Here is an 18,536-nt window from a genome sequence, read left to right on the forward strand (position 1 = left end):
CTATGAAGCCCACCTCATTTTTTGGACACCACTCAGACAGCCAGCAATTCAAGGAGAACATGCGGCTAAACATGTCACTCCCGGTCTGATTGGGGAGGGGCCCAGAGAAAACTACAGAGTCCGACATTGTTTTTGCAAAGTTACACACCGATTCAATGTTAATTTTAGTGACCTCCGATTGGCGTAACCGGGTGTCATTACTGCCGACGTGAATTACAATCTTACCAAATTTACACTTAGCCTTAGCCAGCAGTTTCAAATTTCCTTCAATGTCGCCTTCTCTGGCCCCCGGAAGACAATTGACTATGGTTGCTGGTGTCGCTAACTTCACATTTCTCAAAACAGAGTCGCCAATAACCAGAGTTTGATCCTCGGCGGGTGTGTCGTCGAGTGGGGAAAAACGGTTAGAAATGTGAACGGGTTGGCGGTGTACACGGGGCTTCTGTTTAGGGCTACGCTTCCTCCTCACAGTCACCCAGTCGGCCTGCTTTCCCGGCTGCTCGGGATCTGCCAGAGGGGAACTAACGGCGGCTAAGCTACGTTGGTCCGCACCGACTACAGGGGCCACTTTGACTCTCGTCTGGTGATCAGGGACTGTCCCGAGTCTTTATTGATTTCAGAAAAACAAATGGTGTGCGCCATTTTCACCGTGATTTCAGTGAGAGACCCACCGAGGGAGGAGGACACGAAAAAAGTAATTTTGAATGTTTGTTGTATGTAAATTTCTGCTCTGAACTGTAACTTGTCCATAAAGTTTTTTTTGTGAGATTTGGTGTGTTTTGACCATAGTAACTCCGCCCCCATAAAAGACGGATAACACACAGGAAGTGCAGTGGCTGAGGGTTTGTGTGGTTACCATGGCAGCAGCAGCAGCTTCGTCTCCGGATGGATACATGAGCGCGTTGGCCTGCTGCAGCATCACAGAGTCCTACCCAAACACAACCAAGACCATGAGTCCAGATCCACATTACTATCTGATCTGAACCAACAGTCCCTGGACCCAGGACGCCCACCTGATCTCAATCAATTAATCTGAATCAGGAATCAGGTCCAAAGATCAAAGGCAGATCTGGATCTGCAGGCCAGGTCGGGGAGCATGCTGCATCCATCTCACCACAGAACCACCCTGGTTCCTGGATGACAAGCAGCCAGTCCATCCGATCTGCCTGATGGATTAGCTGTCTGTCTGTGGGGTTGTCAGTGTCACATGCTCCTAGACCTGGACTGAGACAATGTGCCCCCCCCCCCCCCCCCCCCCCCCGGATATCTTCCCCCCTGCCTCTGAAAGGCAACATTTGTACAGGGCAGCACTGATTAACCCAAACCTTGATGAGGCCCAATCAGGATAGAGTAACCTTTAAACTCTGTATTTTGTGGATGTTTTATGGTCCCAGATGAAACAGTTTGATTGACGGTGAGTGACATTGGTTTTCTTTCTGTGTATCTGTAACTATCTATAATAGTAATATTTCCTATTCTGAAGTATCTTTAAATCCCCCTTCAAAATATACAAATACAAATATATGGACCTGACTGACAACCTGAAATATGAGAGAACGTCTGTCCATGATGGGGGTGGGGGGGCACATCCCAGTGACATACACTTTCAATGCTGTTTTCCACTTGTCAGCCATGTATAAATCGGGCTACCATGAAATGAGTGATGATGCTACAGCAGACCTGCTATGCAAGGGGGAAGATATACTGTTACAGCAGGTCCTGGTCCAGTGTGGAGTGTCTGCAGCGTTACCTGGAGCCACGGGTGCTGCAGAGCCTCGTTGATGGTCATCCTCTTACTGGGATCCACCACCAGCAGCTTCCTCACCACATCCTTGGCTGCAAACACAAAACGCCGTCAGAGGAGCTGAGCCACTTTAACCTTGCTGTAGGTCCAACAGGGCCTTGTGGCCCTGATGATCCAACAGACAGAAGCTGCTCCACACACTCACAGCCTCAGAGGCCTATAATCCCACAGGCTCGCATGGGCATCTTGGTGGCTTCCCTCACTCACCACCTCAGTTTTTGTGAGCTGTCGTACTCCCCCCACCCTCCCCACAGGAACACACGGTTTGGATTTCTGAATAATGGATGGAAATGCTCATGTATTCATCCTGACTGACTGGAACAGTGATGATTTGTTTTCACAACAGTCCTCATATTCAGTTTGTTCTCTGAAAAAGGACAAACTGTGTATGAAAATGTCTAATTCCCAAATGGTTAAGGTGATATTTACATCAATTAAAGCTGAAAGTCAACACAGGAACATCTGCAGTGTTTGATTTGAACTCCACTGCGGTGAACAGAGTCTGTCCAAAAACCTATGGACCCAACAGCAGCATCACAACAAAAACTTAACTGACAGTGTGCAGGGTGAAGGTTTACGGAGGTTTGGTCCTGAAACCCATCAGACCCTAACACAGAAAAAAAAAACACCCTAACACAGAGAAACCAATTTGATACGGAATCTGACTGTTTTATTGATGCAGGGAGATCATTCCACAGAACAGGGGCACGATAAGAGAAAGCTCTGTGACCCGCAGACTTTTTATTCACCCTGAGAATACAGAGCCCAGGCCGGTACATAGGGTTTAATTAGGTCAGCTAAGTAGGGAAGTGCCAGTCCGTGAACAATTTTATAGGCTAGTAGCAGAACCTTAAAGTCTGATCTCACTGGGACAGGAAGCCAATGAAGAGATGCCAAAATGGGTGTAATGTGGTCAAACATTTAGCTTCATGTCAAAAGTCTGGCTGCAGCATTTTGAACCAATTGGAGAGCCCATCCCTATCCATCCAAAGGCGGGAAAAACCATCCAAAGGCGGGAAAAACCATCCAAAGGCGGGAAAAACCATCCAAAGGCGGGAAAAACCATCCAAACGCGGGAAAAACCATCCAAACGCGGGAAAAACCATCCAAACGCGGGAAAAACCATCCAAACGCAGGAAGAACCATCCAAAAGTAGGAAGAACCATCCTAATGCGGAAAAACCAGAGATAAAAAAAAAAAAAAAAATCACAGATTATTATTGTTGTTTCTGCTTTTCTTCTATTGTGGGAGACGATGGACGACTCGTTAAGTTACCAAATGTCCACAATGAAGTAGAGTCAGAGACAACACACAGAAACACTGACTGTAGGACACAGATTATGAATGTACAACACGTGAGTGCCCCCTGATGGAAACAGGAAGCTGACTTACGCAGTTGTACTAATAGTGCAGTAGTTGCACTTCAGCACAGACTCTATCCTGGACAAAGTCTACATGACGCTACCCGCAGGTTTTCCAGAGAGACCCGGAACTTCCGGAATGAAGCCGGTGTCTGGGTGTTGCCGTGTTGGCTGCATCACAATGAAACTATAAAAGGACAAAGGGGCGGAGTGTGTGTGTGTGATAAAAGACACCTCAATATGCCCCTATTTTTGAGTGCCAAGCAGCTAAGCTAGCAGGCTAACCCAGGTTCAGGTGTTTATTCAGTTCTATTTTTGGGGACTGCACTTCAGTAGTACTAATACTGCAGTACTCCTGCAGAAGTGGTGTTGTAGTACCTTGGTCAGAGACGTGTTTCCATTTGTGTGGAACCATAATGAACTCTCCTCGAATGATCTGCTCGGTGACTGGACGATGACCAAAGCTCTCGTGGAACGGAGGATAACCACCAAGACTGTGGAGGAGAGACAACGCGTTCAGAAATACAGCTGTCAATCAAACAGAGAGATGGACAGGTGCAGGGGACCAACCAGACAAAAAGCAGGACCCCCAGGCTCCAGGCATCCACGGCAATGCCGTATCCTGTGGTGGCAGCGTTGGTGAAGACCTCAGGAGCCAGGTAGGATGGTGTGCCACACAGTGTCCGCATCAAAGACGCCTCCTCCAACATCCGGGACTGGTTAAAGTCTGTCACCTGACAGGAAATGCTGATATCGCACCTTCACTGCAACATTACCCTCACTCGTCTTCAAGATTCACAGCACAGTGGGTGTGGTCTAGATGGTCATGACCTTCAGTCGCACAAAGACATATTCAACTTTGAACCAAACAGTGCGCAGCTCAGGCTGCACCTGCAGTGGGTGGCAGTAGAACACAGCCAGGATGGTTAGCGGCGGTAATCTGTTGGAGGAAACGAAGGTGGCCAACCACATGTTCTGAAACATTGTGGGCCACACGTACAGCGCCCAGCCAATAGGAGGGGCTAAACACAGGTCCGTGATGTGATGGGAGGAGGGGGTGGGGCTATGGGAGGGGCACTAGAGTGAAATTAACTGTACAATTGTACAAAATTGCACTGAAGTTCAGAATACTTCACAATACTTCCACAGAGAACAGAATGCTCCACCTCTGTTCCTTCTGGCTCCGCCCTCAGACTGCAAGAATTTGTGTTCCAGGTCAGAAAGAAAGAAACAAACAAACAAACCTAGAAATCAACCAACAAACTGATGGGACTTAAATTTAACCTCTGAGCCAAAGTAAATGAAAACTTAATCAAGCAATACATTATCATTGTCACAATAACAGTTATAAATAGCAACAAGATAACAGGGATGGTGATGATATTCTATGTCAGTAAGAAGTTGCTCTAAACTAAATTCATTATTTATAATTGTTATTATGACAATGACAAATAAAGTTTTGATTAATTTATAATACTTAATAATGCGGCTCTGTGCCTTAACCCCACCTCTCACCCAATGACCGCTGGTACAGGCTCCGCCCCTGTGATCCTGTACTGGAATAAATGGGTTCAGAATATGAATGAATGATTGATTGATGGTGATGATGATAACCATGATTAATGGTGGTGGTGGTGATGATGATATTGACAATGATGATGGTTATGATGATGGCGGTGATGATGATGGCGGCGATGATTATGATGACAATGATTATGATGATGATGATGGTGATGATACTGACAATGATTATGATGATGATGATGGTGATGACAATAATGATGATGGTGATGACAATAATGATGATGGTGATGATGATGACAATAATGATGGTTGAAATGATGATGACAATGATGATGATGATGATAGCAATGATGATGATAATGGTGATGTTGACAATGATGGTGCAGGTGATGGTGGTGATGATGATAATGATTATGACGGTGGTGACTGATAGTGGTGATGATGATGGTGGTGACTGTGATGATAGCAGTGATGATCATGACAGTGGTGATATAATAGTGGTGATGGTGATGATAATGGTGGTGACAGTGGTGATGGCGACAGTGATGATAGTGGTGGTGATGATGATGATGATGATGACAGTGATACTGTTGTTGGCAGTGGTGGTGATGATGCTGGTGATGGCAACAGTAATGATGGTGACGGTGGTAATTGTGACAGTGATGATAGTGGTAATGGTAATAGTGGTGATGGTAAAGGTGGTGATGATAGCGTCGGTGATGATAACGGTGGTGATGAGTGTCAGTGGTGATAGTGGTGATAACGGTGGTGATGATAACGGTGGTGATAGTGGTGATGATAACGGTGGTGATGATAGTGGCGATGATAATGGTGGTGATAATGATGGCGATGATAGTGATGATGGTGCTCATGGCAACGGTGATGGTGATAGTGGTGATAGTGTTGTTGGTGATAGTGGTGTTAATAATGGTGGTGATGATAGTGGTGGGGATGATGGTGATGATAGTGGTGGTGATGATGGTGTCAGTGATGATAGTAGTGATGATGGTGACTGATGATGGTGGTGAAGGTGATAGTGGTGATAATGACGGTGACTGTGATGATGGTGTCAGTGATGATAGTAGTGATGATGGTGACTGATGGTGGTGAAGGTGATAGTGGTGATAATGACGGTGACTGTGATGATGGTGTCAGTGATGATAGTAGTGATGATGGTGACTGATGATGGTGGTGAAGGTGATAGTGGTGATAATGACGGTGACTGTGATGATGGTGTCAGTGATGATAGTAGTGATGATGGTGACTGATGATGGTGGTGAAGGTGATAGTGGTGATAATGACGGTGACTGTGATGATGATGGTGAAGGTGATAGTGGTGATAATGACGGTGACTGATGATGGTGGTGAAGGTGATAGTGGTGATAATGACGGTGACTGTGATGATGATGGTGAAGGTGATAGTGGTGATAATGACGGTGACTGATGATGGTGGTGAAGGTGATAGTGGTGATAATGACGGTGACTGTGATGATGATGGTGAAGGTGATAGTGGTGATAATGACGGTGACTGTGATGATGATGGTGAAGGTGATAGTGGTGATAATGACGGTGACTGTGATGATGATGGTGAAGGTGATAGTGGTGATAATGACTGACTGTGATGATGATGGTGAAGGTGATAGTGGTGGTGATGATGGTGGCAGTGATGATGATGACGATGGTGACGGTGATGATAGTGGTGATGTGATAGTGGTGATAATAATGGTGGTGAAGATGACGATAGTGGTGATGATGGTGACTGATGGTGATGGTAGTGGTTATGGTGATAGCTGGTGATGATGATTGTGATGATAGTGCTGATGACAATGGAGGTGATGATGCTGACAATGATGATGATGGTGATGACAATGGTGGTGATGATGATGGTGATGACAATGGTGGTGATGATGGTGATGATGGTGTCTCTGATGATGGCGGTGATGGTGGTGATGATGGTGTCGGTGATGATAGTAGTGATTATGGTGACCGATGATGGTGGTGAAGGTGACAGGGGTGATGATGACGATGGTGATAGTGGTGGTGACAATGGTGGTGATGACGGTGACGGTGATGAAAGTGGTGGTGATGACGGTGATGTGATGAAAGTGGTGATGATAATGGTGACAGTGATGATAGTGGTGGTGATAATGGTGACCGTGATGATAGTGGTGATGTGATAGTGGTGATAATAATGGTGGTGACCGTGATGATAATAATGATTGTGATGATAGTGGTCAGATGATGGTGGTGAAGATGATAGTGGTGATGATGGTGACTGTGATGATAGTGGTGATGGTGATGACTGTGATGGTGATGATAGTGATTATGGTGATAGATGGTGATGATAGTGGTGATGATGATTATGTCGACAGTGATGACAATGGTGGTGATGGTGGTGATAGTGATGATAGCGGTGATGGTGACGTGATTATACTGGTGATGACTGTTGATGGCGGTGACGGTGATGATGGTGGTGATAGTGATGATGGTGGTGATAGTGACGGTGGTGATGATAGTGGTGATGGTGGTGATAGTTGTGATGATGGTGGTGATGATACTGATGGTGATGACTGTGATGATGGTGGTGATAATGACAGTGATGATACTGATGATGGTGGTGATAGTGATGATAGTGATGGTGGTGATGATAGTGGTGATTGTGCTGATACTGATAGTGGTGATAGTGGTGATGATGATGGTGATGACTGTGATGATGGTGTTGATAATGATGGTGTGATCGTGGTGGTGATGATGATGGTGGTGATAATGATGGTGGTGATAGTGGTGATGGATTGATAGCTTTATTATCATTGTCATTACAACAACGAGATAATGATGGTGGTGATAGTGGTGATGATGGTGATGACTGTGATGATGGCGGTGATAATGATGGTGTGATAGTGGTGATGATAATGGCGGTGATAGTGATGATTGTGGTGATGGTAATAACTGATGATGGCGGTGATGATAATGGTGATAATGATGGTGGCGATAATGATCAAATCAAATCAATTTTATTTATATAAGGCCATACAATAATTACGGAAAAACCCCAACGGTCAAAACGACCCCCTGTGAGCAAGCACCTGGCGACAGTGGGAAGGAAAAACTCCCTTTTAACAGGAAGAAACCTCCAGCAGAACCAGGCTCAGGGAGGGGCAGTCTTCTGCTGGGACTGGTTGGGGCTGAGGGAGAGAACCAGGAAAAAGACATGCTGTGGAGGGGAGCAGAGATCGATCACTAATGATTAAATGCAGAGTGGTGCATACAGAGCAAAAAGAGAAAGAAACAGTGCATCATGGGAACCCCCCAGCAGTCTAAGTCTATAGCAGCATAACTAAGGGATGGTTCAGGGTCACCTGATCCAGCCCTAACTATAAGCTTTAGCAAAAAGGAAAGTTTTAAGCCTAATCTTAAAAGTAGAGAGGGTGTCTGTCTCCCTGATCTGAATTGGGAGCTGGTTCCATAGGAGAGGAGCCTGAAAGCTGAAGGCTCTGCCTCCCATTCTACTCTTACAAACCCTAGGAACTACAAGTAAGCCTGCAGTCTGAGAGCGAAGCGCTCTATTGGGGTGATATGGTACTACGAGGTCCCTAAGATAAGATGGGACCTGATTATTCAAAACCTTATAAGTAAGAAGACTGACCACTATCACCGCCATTATCATCACCACTATCACACCATCATTATCACCGCCATCATCACAGTCATCACCATCATCACCACCATCATTATCTCGTTGTAATGACAATGATAATAAAGCTATCCATCCATCACCACTATCACCACCATCATCATCACCACTATCACACCATCATTATCACCACCATCATTATCACCACTATCACCACCATCATTATCACCACTATCACCACCATCACACCATCATTATCACCACCATCATTAAAGCACTCCCTCTGCTGAATCACCTCTTACGTGCCTTAACTAAAGCACTCATTCTGCTGAATCACCTCTAAATTATTTACACATTATTCACTTTGCGTGTTTTTAGGAATCCGCTAGCTTAGCGTAGCTACTAGCTCTTAGCCGATTTAGCATGGCGGCTTCTCCTGTCTCTCCCGCACTTTTCTGCTCTGGGTGTGAAATGTTTAGTTATTCCTCGGCCTCCTTTAGCAGTAATGGTACTTGTAATAAGTGTAGCTTATTCGTAGCTTTGGAGGCCAGGCTGGGCGAATTGGAGACTCGGCTCCGCACCGTGGAAAATTCTACAGCTAGCCAGGCCCCTGTAGTCGGTGCGGACCAAGGTAGCTTAGCCGCCGTTAGTTCCCCCCTGGCAGATCCCGAGCAGCCGGGAAAGCAGGCTGACTGGGTGACTGTGAGGAGGAAGCGTAGCCCTAAACAGAAGCCCCGTGTACACCGCCAACCCGTTCACATTTCTAACCGTTTTTCCCCACTCGACGACACACCCGCCGAGGATCAAACTCTGGTTATTGGCGACTCTGTTTTGAGAAATGTGAAGTTAGCGACACCAGCAACCATAGTCAATTGTCTTCCGGGGGCCAGAGCAGGCGACATTGAAGGAAATTTGAAACTGTTGGTTAAGGCTAAGCGTAAATTTGGTAAGATTGTAATTCACGTCGGCAGTAATGACACCCGGTTACGCCAATCGGAGGTCACTAAAATTAACATTAAATCGGTGTGTAACTTTGCAAAAACAATGTCGGACTCTGTAGTTTTCTCTGGGCCCCTCCCCAATCAGACCGGGAGTGACATGTTTAGCCGCATGTTCTCCTTGAATTGCTGGCTGTCTGAGTGGTGTCCAAAAAATGAGGTGGGCTTCATAGATAATTGGCAAAGCTTCTGGGGAAAACCTGGTCTTGTTAGGAGAGACGGCATCCATCCCACTTTGGATGGAGCAGCTCTCATTTCTAGAAATCTGGCTAATTTTCTTAAATCCTCCAAACCGTGACTATCCAGGGTTGGGACCAGGAAGCAGAGTTGTAGTCTTACACACCTCTCTGCAGCTTCTCTCCCCCTGCCATCCCCTCATTACCCCATCCCCGTAGAGACGGTGCCTGCTCCCAGACTACCAATAACCAGCAAAAATCTATTTAAGCATAAAAATTCAAAAAGAAAAAATAATATAGCACCTTCAACTGCACCACAGACTAAAACAGTTAAATGTGGTCTATTAAACATTAGGTCTCTCTCTTCTAAGTCCCTGTTGGTAAATGATATAATAATTGATCAACATATTGATTTATTCTGCCTAACAGAAACCTGGTTACAGCAGGATGAATATGTTAGTTTAAATGAGTCAACACCCCCGAGTCACACTAACTGTCAGAATGCTCGTAGCACGGGCCGGGGCGGTGGATTAGCAGCAATCTTCCATTCCAGTTTATTAATTAATCAAAAACCCAGACAGAGCTTTAATTCATTTGAAAGCTTGTCTCTTAGTCTTGTCCATCCAAATTGGAAGTCCCAAAAACCAGTTTTATTTGTTATTATCTATCGTCCACCTGGTCGTTACTGTGAGTTTCTCTGTGAATTTTCAGACCTTTTGTCTGACTTAGTGCTTAGCTCAGATAAGATAATTATAGTGGGCGATTTTAACATCCACACAGATGCTGAGAATGACAGCCTCAACACTGCATTTAATCTATTATTAGACTCTATTGGCTTTGCTCAAAAAGTAAATGAGTCCACCCACCACTTTAATCATATCTTAGATCTTGTTCTGACTTATGGTATGGAAATAGAAGACTTAACAGTATTCCCTGAAAACTCCCTTCTGTCTGATCATTTTTTAATAACATTTACATTTACTCTGATGGACTACCCAGCAGTAGGGAATAAGTTTCATTACACTAGAAGTCTTTCAGAAAGCGCTGTAACTAGGTTTAAGGATATGATTCCTTCTTTATGTTCTCTAATGCCATATAACAACACAGTGCAGAGTAGCTACCTAAACTCTGTAAGGGAGATAGAGTATCTCGTCAATAGTTTTACATCCTCATTGAAGACAACTTTGGATGCTGTAGCTCCTCTGAAAAAGAGAGCTTTAAATCAGAAGTGTCTGACTCCATGGTATAACTCTCAAACTCGTAGCTTAAAGCAGATAACCCGTAAGTTGGAGAGGAAATGGCGTCTCACTAATTTAGAAGATCTTCACTTAGCCTGGAAAAAGAGTCTGTTGCTCTATAAAAAAGCCCTCCGTAAAGCTAGGACATCTTTCTACTCATCACTAATTGAAGAAAATAAGAACAACCCCAGGTTTCTTTTCAGCACTGTAGCCAGGCTGACAAAGAGTCAGAGCTCTATTGAGCTGAGTATTCCATTATCTTTAACTAGTAATGAGTTCATGACTTTCTTTGCTAACAAAATTTTAACTATTAGAGAAACAATTACTCATAACCATCCCAAAGACGTATCGTTATCTTTGGCTGCTTTCAGTGATGCCGGTATTTGGTTAGACTCTTTCTCTCCGATTGTTCTGTCTGAGTTATTTTCATTAGTTACTTCATCCAAACCATCAACATGTTTATTAGACCCCATTCCTACCAGGCTGCTCAAGGAAGCCCTACCATTATTTAATGCTTCGATCTTAAATATGACCAATCTATCTTTGTTAGTTGGCTATGTACCACAGGCTTTTAAGGTGGCAGTAATTAAACCATTACTTAAAAAGCCATCACTTGACCCAGCTATCTTAGCTAATTATAGGCCAATCTCCAACCTTCCTTTTCTCTCAAAAATTCTTGAAAGGGTAGTTGTAAAACAGCTAACTGATCATCTGCAGAGGAATGGTCTATTTGAAGAGTTTCAGTCAGGTTTTAGAATTCATCATAGTACAGAAACAGCATTAGTGAAGGTTACAAATGATCTTCTTATGGCCTCGGACAGTGGACTCATCTCTGTGCTTGTTCTGTTAGACCTCAGTGCTGCTTTTGATACTGTTGACCATAAAATTTTATTACAGAGATTAGAGCATGCCATAGGTATTAAAGGCACTGCGCTGCGGTGGTTTGAATCATATTTGTCTAATAGATTACAATTTGTTCATGTAAATGGGGAATCTTCTTCACAGACTAAAGTTAATTATGGAGTTCCACAAGGTTCTGTGCTAGGACCAATTTTATTCACTTTAAAATAAAATTAAAACTTTCCTTTTTGCTAAAGCTTATAGTTAGGGCTGGATCAGGTGACCCTGAACCATCCCTTAGTTATGCTGCTATAGACGTAGACTGCTGGGGGGTTCCCATGATGCACTGTTTCTTTCTCTTTTTGCTCTGTATGCACCACTCTGCATTTAATCATTAGTGATCGATCTCTGCTCCCCTCCACAGCATGTCTTTTTCCTGGTTCTCTCCCTCAGCCCCAACCAGTCCCAGCAGAAGACTGCCCCTCCCTGAGCCTGGTTCTGCTGGAGGTTTCTTCCTGTTAAAAGGGAGTTTTTCCTTCCCACTGTAGCCAAGTGCTTGCTCACAGGGGGTCGTTTTGACCGTTGGGGTTTTACATCATTATTGTATGGCCTTGCCTTACAATATAAAGCGCCTTGGGGCAACTGTTTGTTGTGATTTGGCGCTATATAAAAAAAAATTGATTGATTGATTGATTGATTTATATATGCTTCCCTTAGGCAGTATTATTAGACGGTATTGCTTAAATTTTCATTGTTATGCAGATGATACCCAGCTTTATCTATCCAGGAAGCCAGAGGACACACACCAATTAGCTAAACTGCAGGATTGTCTTACAGACATAAAGACATGGATGACCTCTAATTTCCTGCTTTTAAACTCAGATAAAACTGAAGTTATTGTACTTGGCCCCACAAATCTTAGAAACATGGTGTCTAACCAGATCCTTACTCTGGATGGCATTACCCTGACCTCTAGTAATACTGTGAGAAATCTTGGAGTCATTTTTGATCAGGATATGTCATTCAAAGCGCATATTAAAGAAATATGTAGGACTGCTTTTTTGCATTTACGCAATATCTCTAAAATCAGAAAGGTCTTGTCTCAGAGTGATGCTGAAAAACTAATTCATGCATTTATTTCCTCTAGGCTGGACTATTGTAATTCATTATTATCAGGTTGTCCTAAAAGTTCCCTAAAAAGCCTTCAGTTAATTCAAAATGCTGCAGCTAGAGTACTGACGGGGACTAGAAGGAGAGAGCATATCTCACCCATATTGGCCTCTCTTCATTGGCTTCCTGTTAATTCTAGAATAGAATTTAAAATTCTTCTTCTTACTTATAAGGTTTTGAATAATCAGGTCCCATCTTATCTTAGGGACCTCGTAGTACCATATCACCCCAATAGAGCGCTTCGCTCTCAGACTGCAGGCTTACTTGTAGTTCCTAGGGTTTGTAAGAGTAGAATGGGAGGCAGAGCCTTCAGCTTTCAGGCTCCTCTCCTGTGGAACCAGCTCCCAATTCAGATCAGGGAGACAGACACCCTCTCTACTTTTAAGATTAGGCTTAAAACTTTCCTTTTTGCTAAAGCTTATAGTTAGGGCTGGATCAGGTGACCCTGAACCATCCCTTAGTTATGCTGCTATAGACGTAGACTGCTGGGGGGTTCCCATGATGCACTGTTTCTTTCTCTTTTTGCTCTGTATGCACCACTCTGCATTTAATCATTAGTGATCGATCTCTGCTCCCCTCCACAGCATGTCTTTTTCCTGGTTCTCTCCCTCAGCCCCAACCAGTCCCAGCAGAAGACTGCCCCTCCCTGAGCCTGGTTCTGCTGGAGGTTTCTTCCTGTTAAAAGGGAGTTTTTCCTTCCCACTGTAGCCAAGTGCTTGCTCACAGGGGGTCGTTTTGACCGTTGGGGTTTTACATCATTATTGTATGGCCTTGCCTTAAAATATAAAGCGCCTTGGGGCAACTGTTTGTTGTGATTTGGCGCTATATAAAAAAAAATTGATTGAAAATTGATTGATTGATGATGATGGTGATGACTGATGATGGTTTTGATAATGATGGCGGTGATAGTAGTGATAATGATAGTGGTGATAATGATGGTGGTGATAGTGGTGATAATGATGGTGGTGATAGTGGTGATAATGATGGCGTAGATAGTGATGGCGATGATAGTGGTGATGATAATGGCGGTGACTGTGATGATAATGGCGGTGATAGTGATAGCGATGATAGTGGTGATGATAGTGGTGATGGCGGTGATAGTGATGGCGTAGATAGTGATGACCGTGATGATACTGGTGGTGATGATGCTGATGGTGATGACCGTGATGATACTGATGATGGTGATGACTGTGATGATACTGATGATGGTGATGACTGTGATGATGGTGGTGATGATGATGGTGATGACTGTGATGGTGGTGGTGATAGTGGTGATGATGATGGTGATGACTGTGATGGTGGTGGTGATAGTGGTGATGATGGTGGTGATAGTGGTGATGATGATGGTGATGACTGTGATGGTGATAGTGGTGATGATGGTGGTGATAGTGGTGATGATGATGGTGGTGATGATGACGGTGTTGATAATGATGGCAGTGATAGTGGTGATAATGATGGTGGTGATTATGGTGGTCATGGTGATGATGATGGTGGTGGTGATTATGGTGGTCATGGTGATGATGATGGTGGTGATAGTGGTGATGATGACGGTGTTGATAATGATGGCGGTGATAGTGGTGATGATGACGGTGGTGATAACGATGGTGGTGATAATGATGGCGGTGATAATGATGTGTGATAGTGGTGATGATGGCGGTGATAGTGGTGACAATGATGGTGGTGACAATGATGGTGGTGATAATGATACTGATGGTGTGATAGTGGAGATGATGGTGCGATAGCGGTGATAATGATGGTGTGATGGCGGTGATAATGATGGTGTGATAGCGGTGATAATGATAGAATAGTCCACCGATGTGGAAAATTGTCTTTGGCTCACCAGCACAAAAAAGACAAAAAACAGTCATAAAACATTCATACAAACACACGAATAAAACAAAAATAAGATACATAAAATACATGGAAGTAAAAGAAGAAATAGAATAAGACCTAGTAAGATAAATAAAACATACAGTAAGATCTAATCAAATCAAATAAAACAGAAGTAAAGCAGTTCAGGTTTAATTTGTGGACTGGTCACTTTTTTGAGTTCATTATGGTGACGGCATTTGGATGGCGGTGATAATGATGGTGTGATAGCGGCAATGATGATGGTGGTGCTGATGATGGTGATGATAGTGATGGTGCTGATAGTGATTATAGTGATGATGGTGGTAATAGTGGCGGTGATGATGGTGGTGATGATGGTGTGATAGCGATGATAATGACGGTGTGATAGCGGTGATAATGACGGTGTGATAGTGGTCATGATGATGGTGGTGATAATGATGGTGGTGATAATAATGGTGGTGATAATGGTGATGATAGTGGTCATGGTGATGGTGATAATGACGGTGTGATAGCGGTGATAATGACGGTGTGATAGTGGTGATAATGACGGTGTGATAGTGGTCATGATGATGGTGATAATGACGGTGTGATAGTGGTGATAATGACGGTGTGATAGTGGTGATAATGACGGTGTGATAGTGGTCATGATGATGGTGGTGATAATGATGGTGGTGATAATAATGGTGGTGATGGTGGTGATAATGATGGTGGTGATAATGGTGATGATAGTGGTCATGGTGATGACTGTGATGATGGCGGTGGTAATGATGGTGTGATAGTGGTGATGGTGGTGATAATGATGGTGTGATAGTGGTGATGATGGTGGTGATAATGATCAATCAATCAATCAATCAATTTTTTTTTATATAGCGCCAAATCACAACAAACAGTTGCCCCAAGGCGCTTTATATTGTAAGGCAAGGCCATACAATAATTATGTAAAACCCCAACGGTCAAAACGACCCCCTGTGATCAAGCACTTGGCTACAGTGGGAAGGAAAAACTCCCTTTTTACAGGAAGAAACCTCCAGCAGAACCAGGCTCAGGGAGGGGCAGTCTTCTGCTGGGACTGGTTGGGGCTGAGGGAGAGAACCAGGAAAAAGACATGCTGTGGAGGGGAGCAGAGATCGATCACTAATGATTAAATGCAGAGTGGTGCATACAGAGCAAAAAGAGAAAGAAACAGTGCATCATGGGAACCCCCCAGCAGTCTAAGTCTATAGCAGCATAACTAAGGGATGGTTCAGGGTCACCTGATCCAGCCCTAACTATAAGCTTTAGCAAAAAGGAAAGTTTTAAGCCTAATCTTAAAAGTAGAGAGGGTGTCTGTCTCCCTGATATGGTGATAATGATAATGATGGTGGTGATAGTGGTGATAATGATGGTGGTGATAGTGGTGATGGTGATAGTGACTGTGATGGTGTGCTGACCTTGATGAGACAGATGTCTTCCTGAGATGCCAGCAGGATGTTCTCTGGTTTCAGGTCTCGGTGGATGATCCCGCTCCCGTGCAGGTACTGAACACAGCAGATAAACAGTCAGCTGCTTGTTTCCCTGATCTGTCCCTCCAGCCAGATAGCATAGCATAGTGTAGCCTAGCCACTGTCTATCATTTTATAAGCCCCACCCCTATGAGATGAACACAGGTGACTGGGACCATAGGGTCTCAGACTGGTCTGGTTCCTGGATTCAGTCTTTCAAAAAGCTGAAGGATTCAGAATGACAGAAAACATTTCTAGAACTGTCCGACATGAAGAAACAGTTAAATGGTCTTGATGTCTGACGGTGGGACTCAGATCTTCGATCTCCTTTCAGCTCTGAACAAAGACAGGAACACAGAGAGATGTCTCACTGTGTCTCAGGTTTTTTGTTTTTTTCTCAGAGCACTAGCGAACAACGACATATGATAAGTGAGATGATGATGTGAAATAATTTCTAAATGTCAAAACATGACAATACAACAGTCATCACATCACAACAATATGGCGGCCGCTGGCTCCACCCACCTCCACAGCCTTCAGCATCTGATAGAAGTAAAGCTTTGCCACTGACTCCTGGAGCTGCTCCTGAGACTTGACCCTTTGGAAGAGTTCACCGCCCTCCATCCTGAAGGAGAGACAAAAACTGTTCACCTGCTCCACCAGCAGAGGGCGATAAGCCGCGGTTAGCAAGCTCCTCGTCACAATCAAACCCGTCAATTAAAAGACTCACAACTCTAGAACGATGTAGTAACTGTCGTCAGTCTGATAGAAATCCTCCGTCTTTGTGAGGCACGGCTAAAAGACAAAATATAAAGACAATCAAATCAGCACACGTTTATATGGTCCCAAATAACCCGAGACAAAACCTGAAACTCACGTGATTTATCTTTTGCAGAATCTCAATCTCTGTCTCTGCATTACGTGTTGCTGTCTGTGATTAGACAAAAAGATCACATGACCACAGCAATCCAGTGGAACAGCTCAGACAGACAGACAGACGAGGTCTTTCTGTTGTTGTACATACAGACAATGAAATGTGTCCTCTCCATTTAACCATCCTAATTACAGTTAGACACAATACAACCACTAGGGGCAGTGGTGAGCTATAGTCCAGCACCCGGGGACCAACTCCAGTTGTAGAGATGCTGCCTTGCTCAGGAGCATAGAAAGAAGCAGACCCTAAATAAGCATGTTTTTGATGGTGAGAAGAAACCCACAGACACGGGGAGAACATGCAAACTCCACACAGAGGGAACTGGGAAGACTCCAAACTCCAGACCTTCTTGCTGTCATGTGACAGTGCTAACCACTGATTCACAGCACTGCCCAAGAGGACCTGTCAGCATCGATCTGCACTCTCTGGTCTCCTCCCCTCCCAGGGAAATGATGAGGTCTACAGTAGGGTCACGTCTCTAAACAGATGAATGTCAGAGTTCTGTCCAGATTAGGGTTTAGGTTTATCGATGGCCCTCTTTCTGGGGATGCTGTGGCTTTCTGATGCTGGACGGCCTTCAACCTACTGGGGAAGATGCTGCCATCTTACCCACAAACACCACAGCAGGCCATGGAGCAGGTAATTAGAGAGCCTGCAGGGCCAAATACTAATGTGGGTGTGGAGTCCACTGGTTCAGAGGGGGACCCAAAAACAACCAACGGTGGTGACAATGTAGTATGGGATCTGTCATCTCCAGACTGTGGCATTTACTTCTGCATTTTGACAATGTACTTAATAAATGTATGCTATTATGGTCAAAGGTCTTTACAGTGACACCTCACATTCACACACTGATGTGAGGGTGCTGCCATGGCCGTCACTCGCTGCACACCGGCAGCTATTTGGGGATTAAGGACCTTTTCCAGGGGATTTGAACAGCCGATCCTCTGGTCACAAACCCACTACTTTAACCACAAGACCATCACGTCCCCATGTGCTGTACTTTCTTCCTCTGAAATTGAGCGCAAACAGAGATGATGGTCATTGGTCCAGCGAGACACAGACATCAGTTTGACTGGCTATCGTTAACCTCGAACTCTTGTGTTATTTATCACAGTGAAAAATCCCACAGTGACCTTTGACCTACACATTAGAGAAGTAACTAAGAATGTTTCTGTCACCTCCATAATATTCTGAGGTTCTGTCCCATCATGTAAGCCTGATACAGAGACATCGATTCATGCCTTTGTCTGTTCTCGACTGGATAACTGTGTGTCCTTAAGGTTAAGAAGAAGTCAGCAGGCCACAGAGCTTCTCCTTACTGTGCACCTGTTCTGTGGAACCATCTACCTGCTGAGATAAAACAGTCTAATTCTATGAAGTCACTCACATCGAGATTAAAGACTCATGTGGTCTCTCTTCCTTTTATTGATTCATTCTTTCTCTCCATCTTAAAATACTCTGTTACTGGTAGACAAAGACTCATCACTTGTGTTCCACTGACTTAGACTCTTCACTGTTTGGA

The 18,536-nt window shown here is 44.2% G+C and overlaps 1 protein-coding gene across 2 annotated transcripts in view; it reads right to left on the reverse strand.

Annotated features, from left to right (window-relative positions):
* Nucleotides 1–18,536, reverse strand: part of chek2 (checkpoint kinase 2) — a 78,501-nt gene that overhangs the window by 8,380 nt on the left and 51,585 nt on the right. For both annotated transcript variants that reach the window (XM_034171422.1, XM_034171421.1), the window contains exons 7-14: nt 16,955–17,008; nt 16,808–16,872; nt 16,603–16,702; nt 16,027–16,113; nt 3,736–3,899; nt 3,544–3,659; nt 1,751–1,836; nt 857–928 (exon numbers count right to left, since the gene is read on the reverse strand). In XM_034171422.1, the coding sequence (XP_034027313.1) occupies nt 857–928; nt 1,751–1,836; nt 3,544–3,659; nt 3,736–3,899; nt 16,027–16,113; nt 16,603–16,702; nt 16,808–16,872; nt 16,955–17,008 (744 nt within the window). The remainder of the gene's footprint in view (nt 1–856; nt 929–1,750; nt 1,837–3,543; nt 3,660–3,735; nt 3,900–16,026; nt 16,114–16,602; nt 16,703–16,807; nt 16,873–16,954; nt 17,009–18,536) is intronic.

Source organism: Thalassophryne amazonica, chromosome 5 (genome assembly GCF_902500255.1).
Source record: "Thalassophryne amazonica chromosome 5, fThaAma1.1, whole genome shotgun sequence".
NCBI lineage: Eukaryota > Metazoa > Chordata > Actinopteri > Batrachoidiformes > Batrachoididae > Thalassophryne > Thalassophryne amazonica.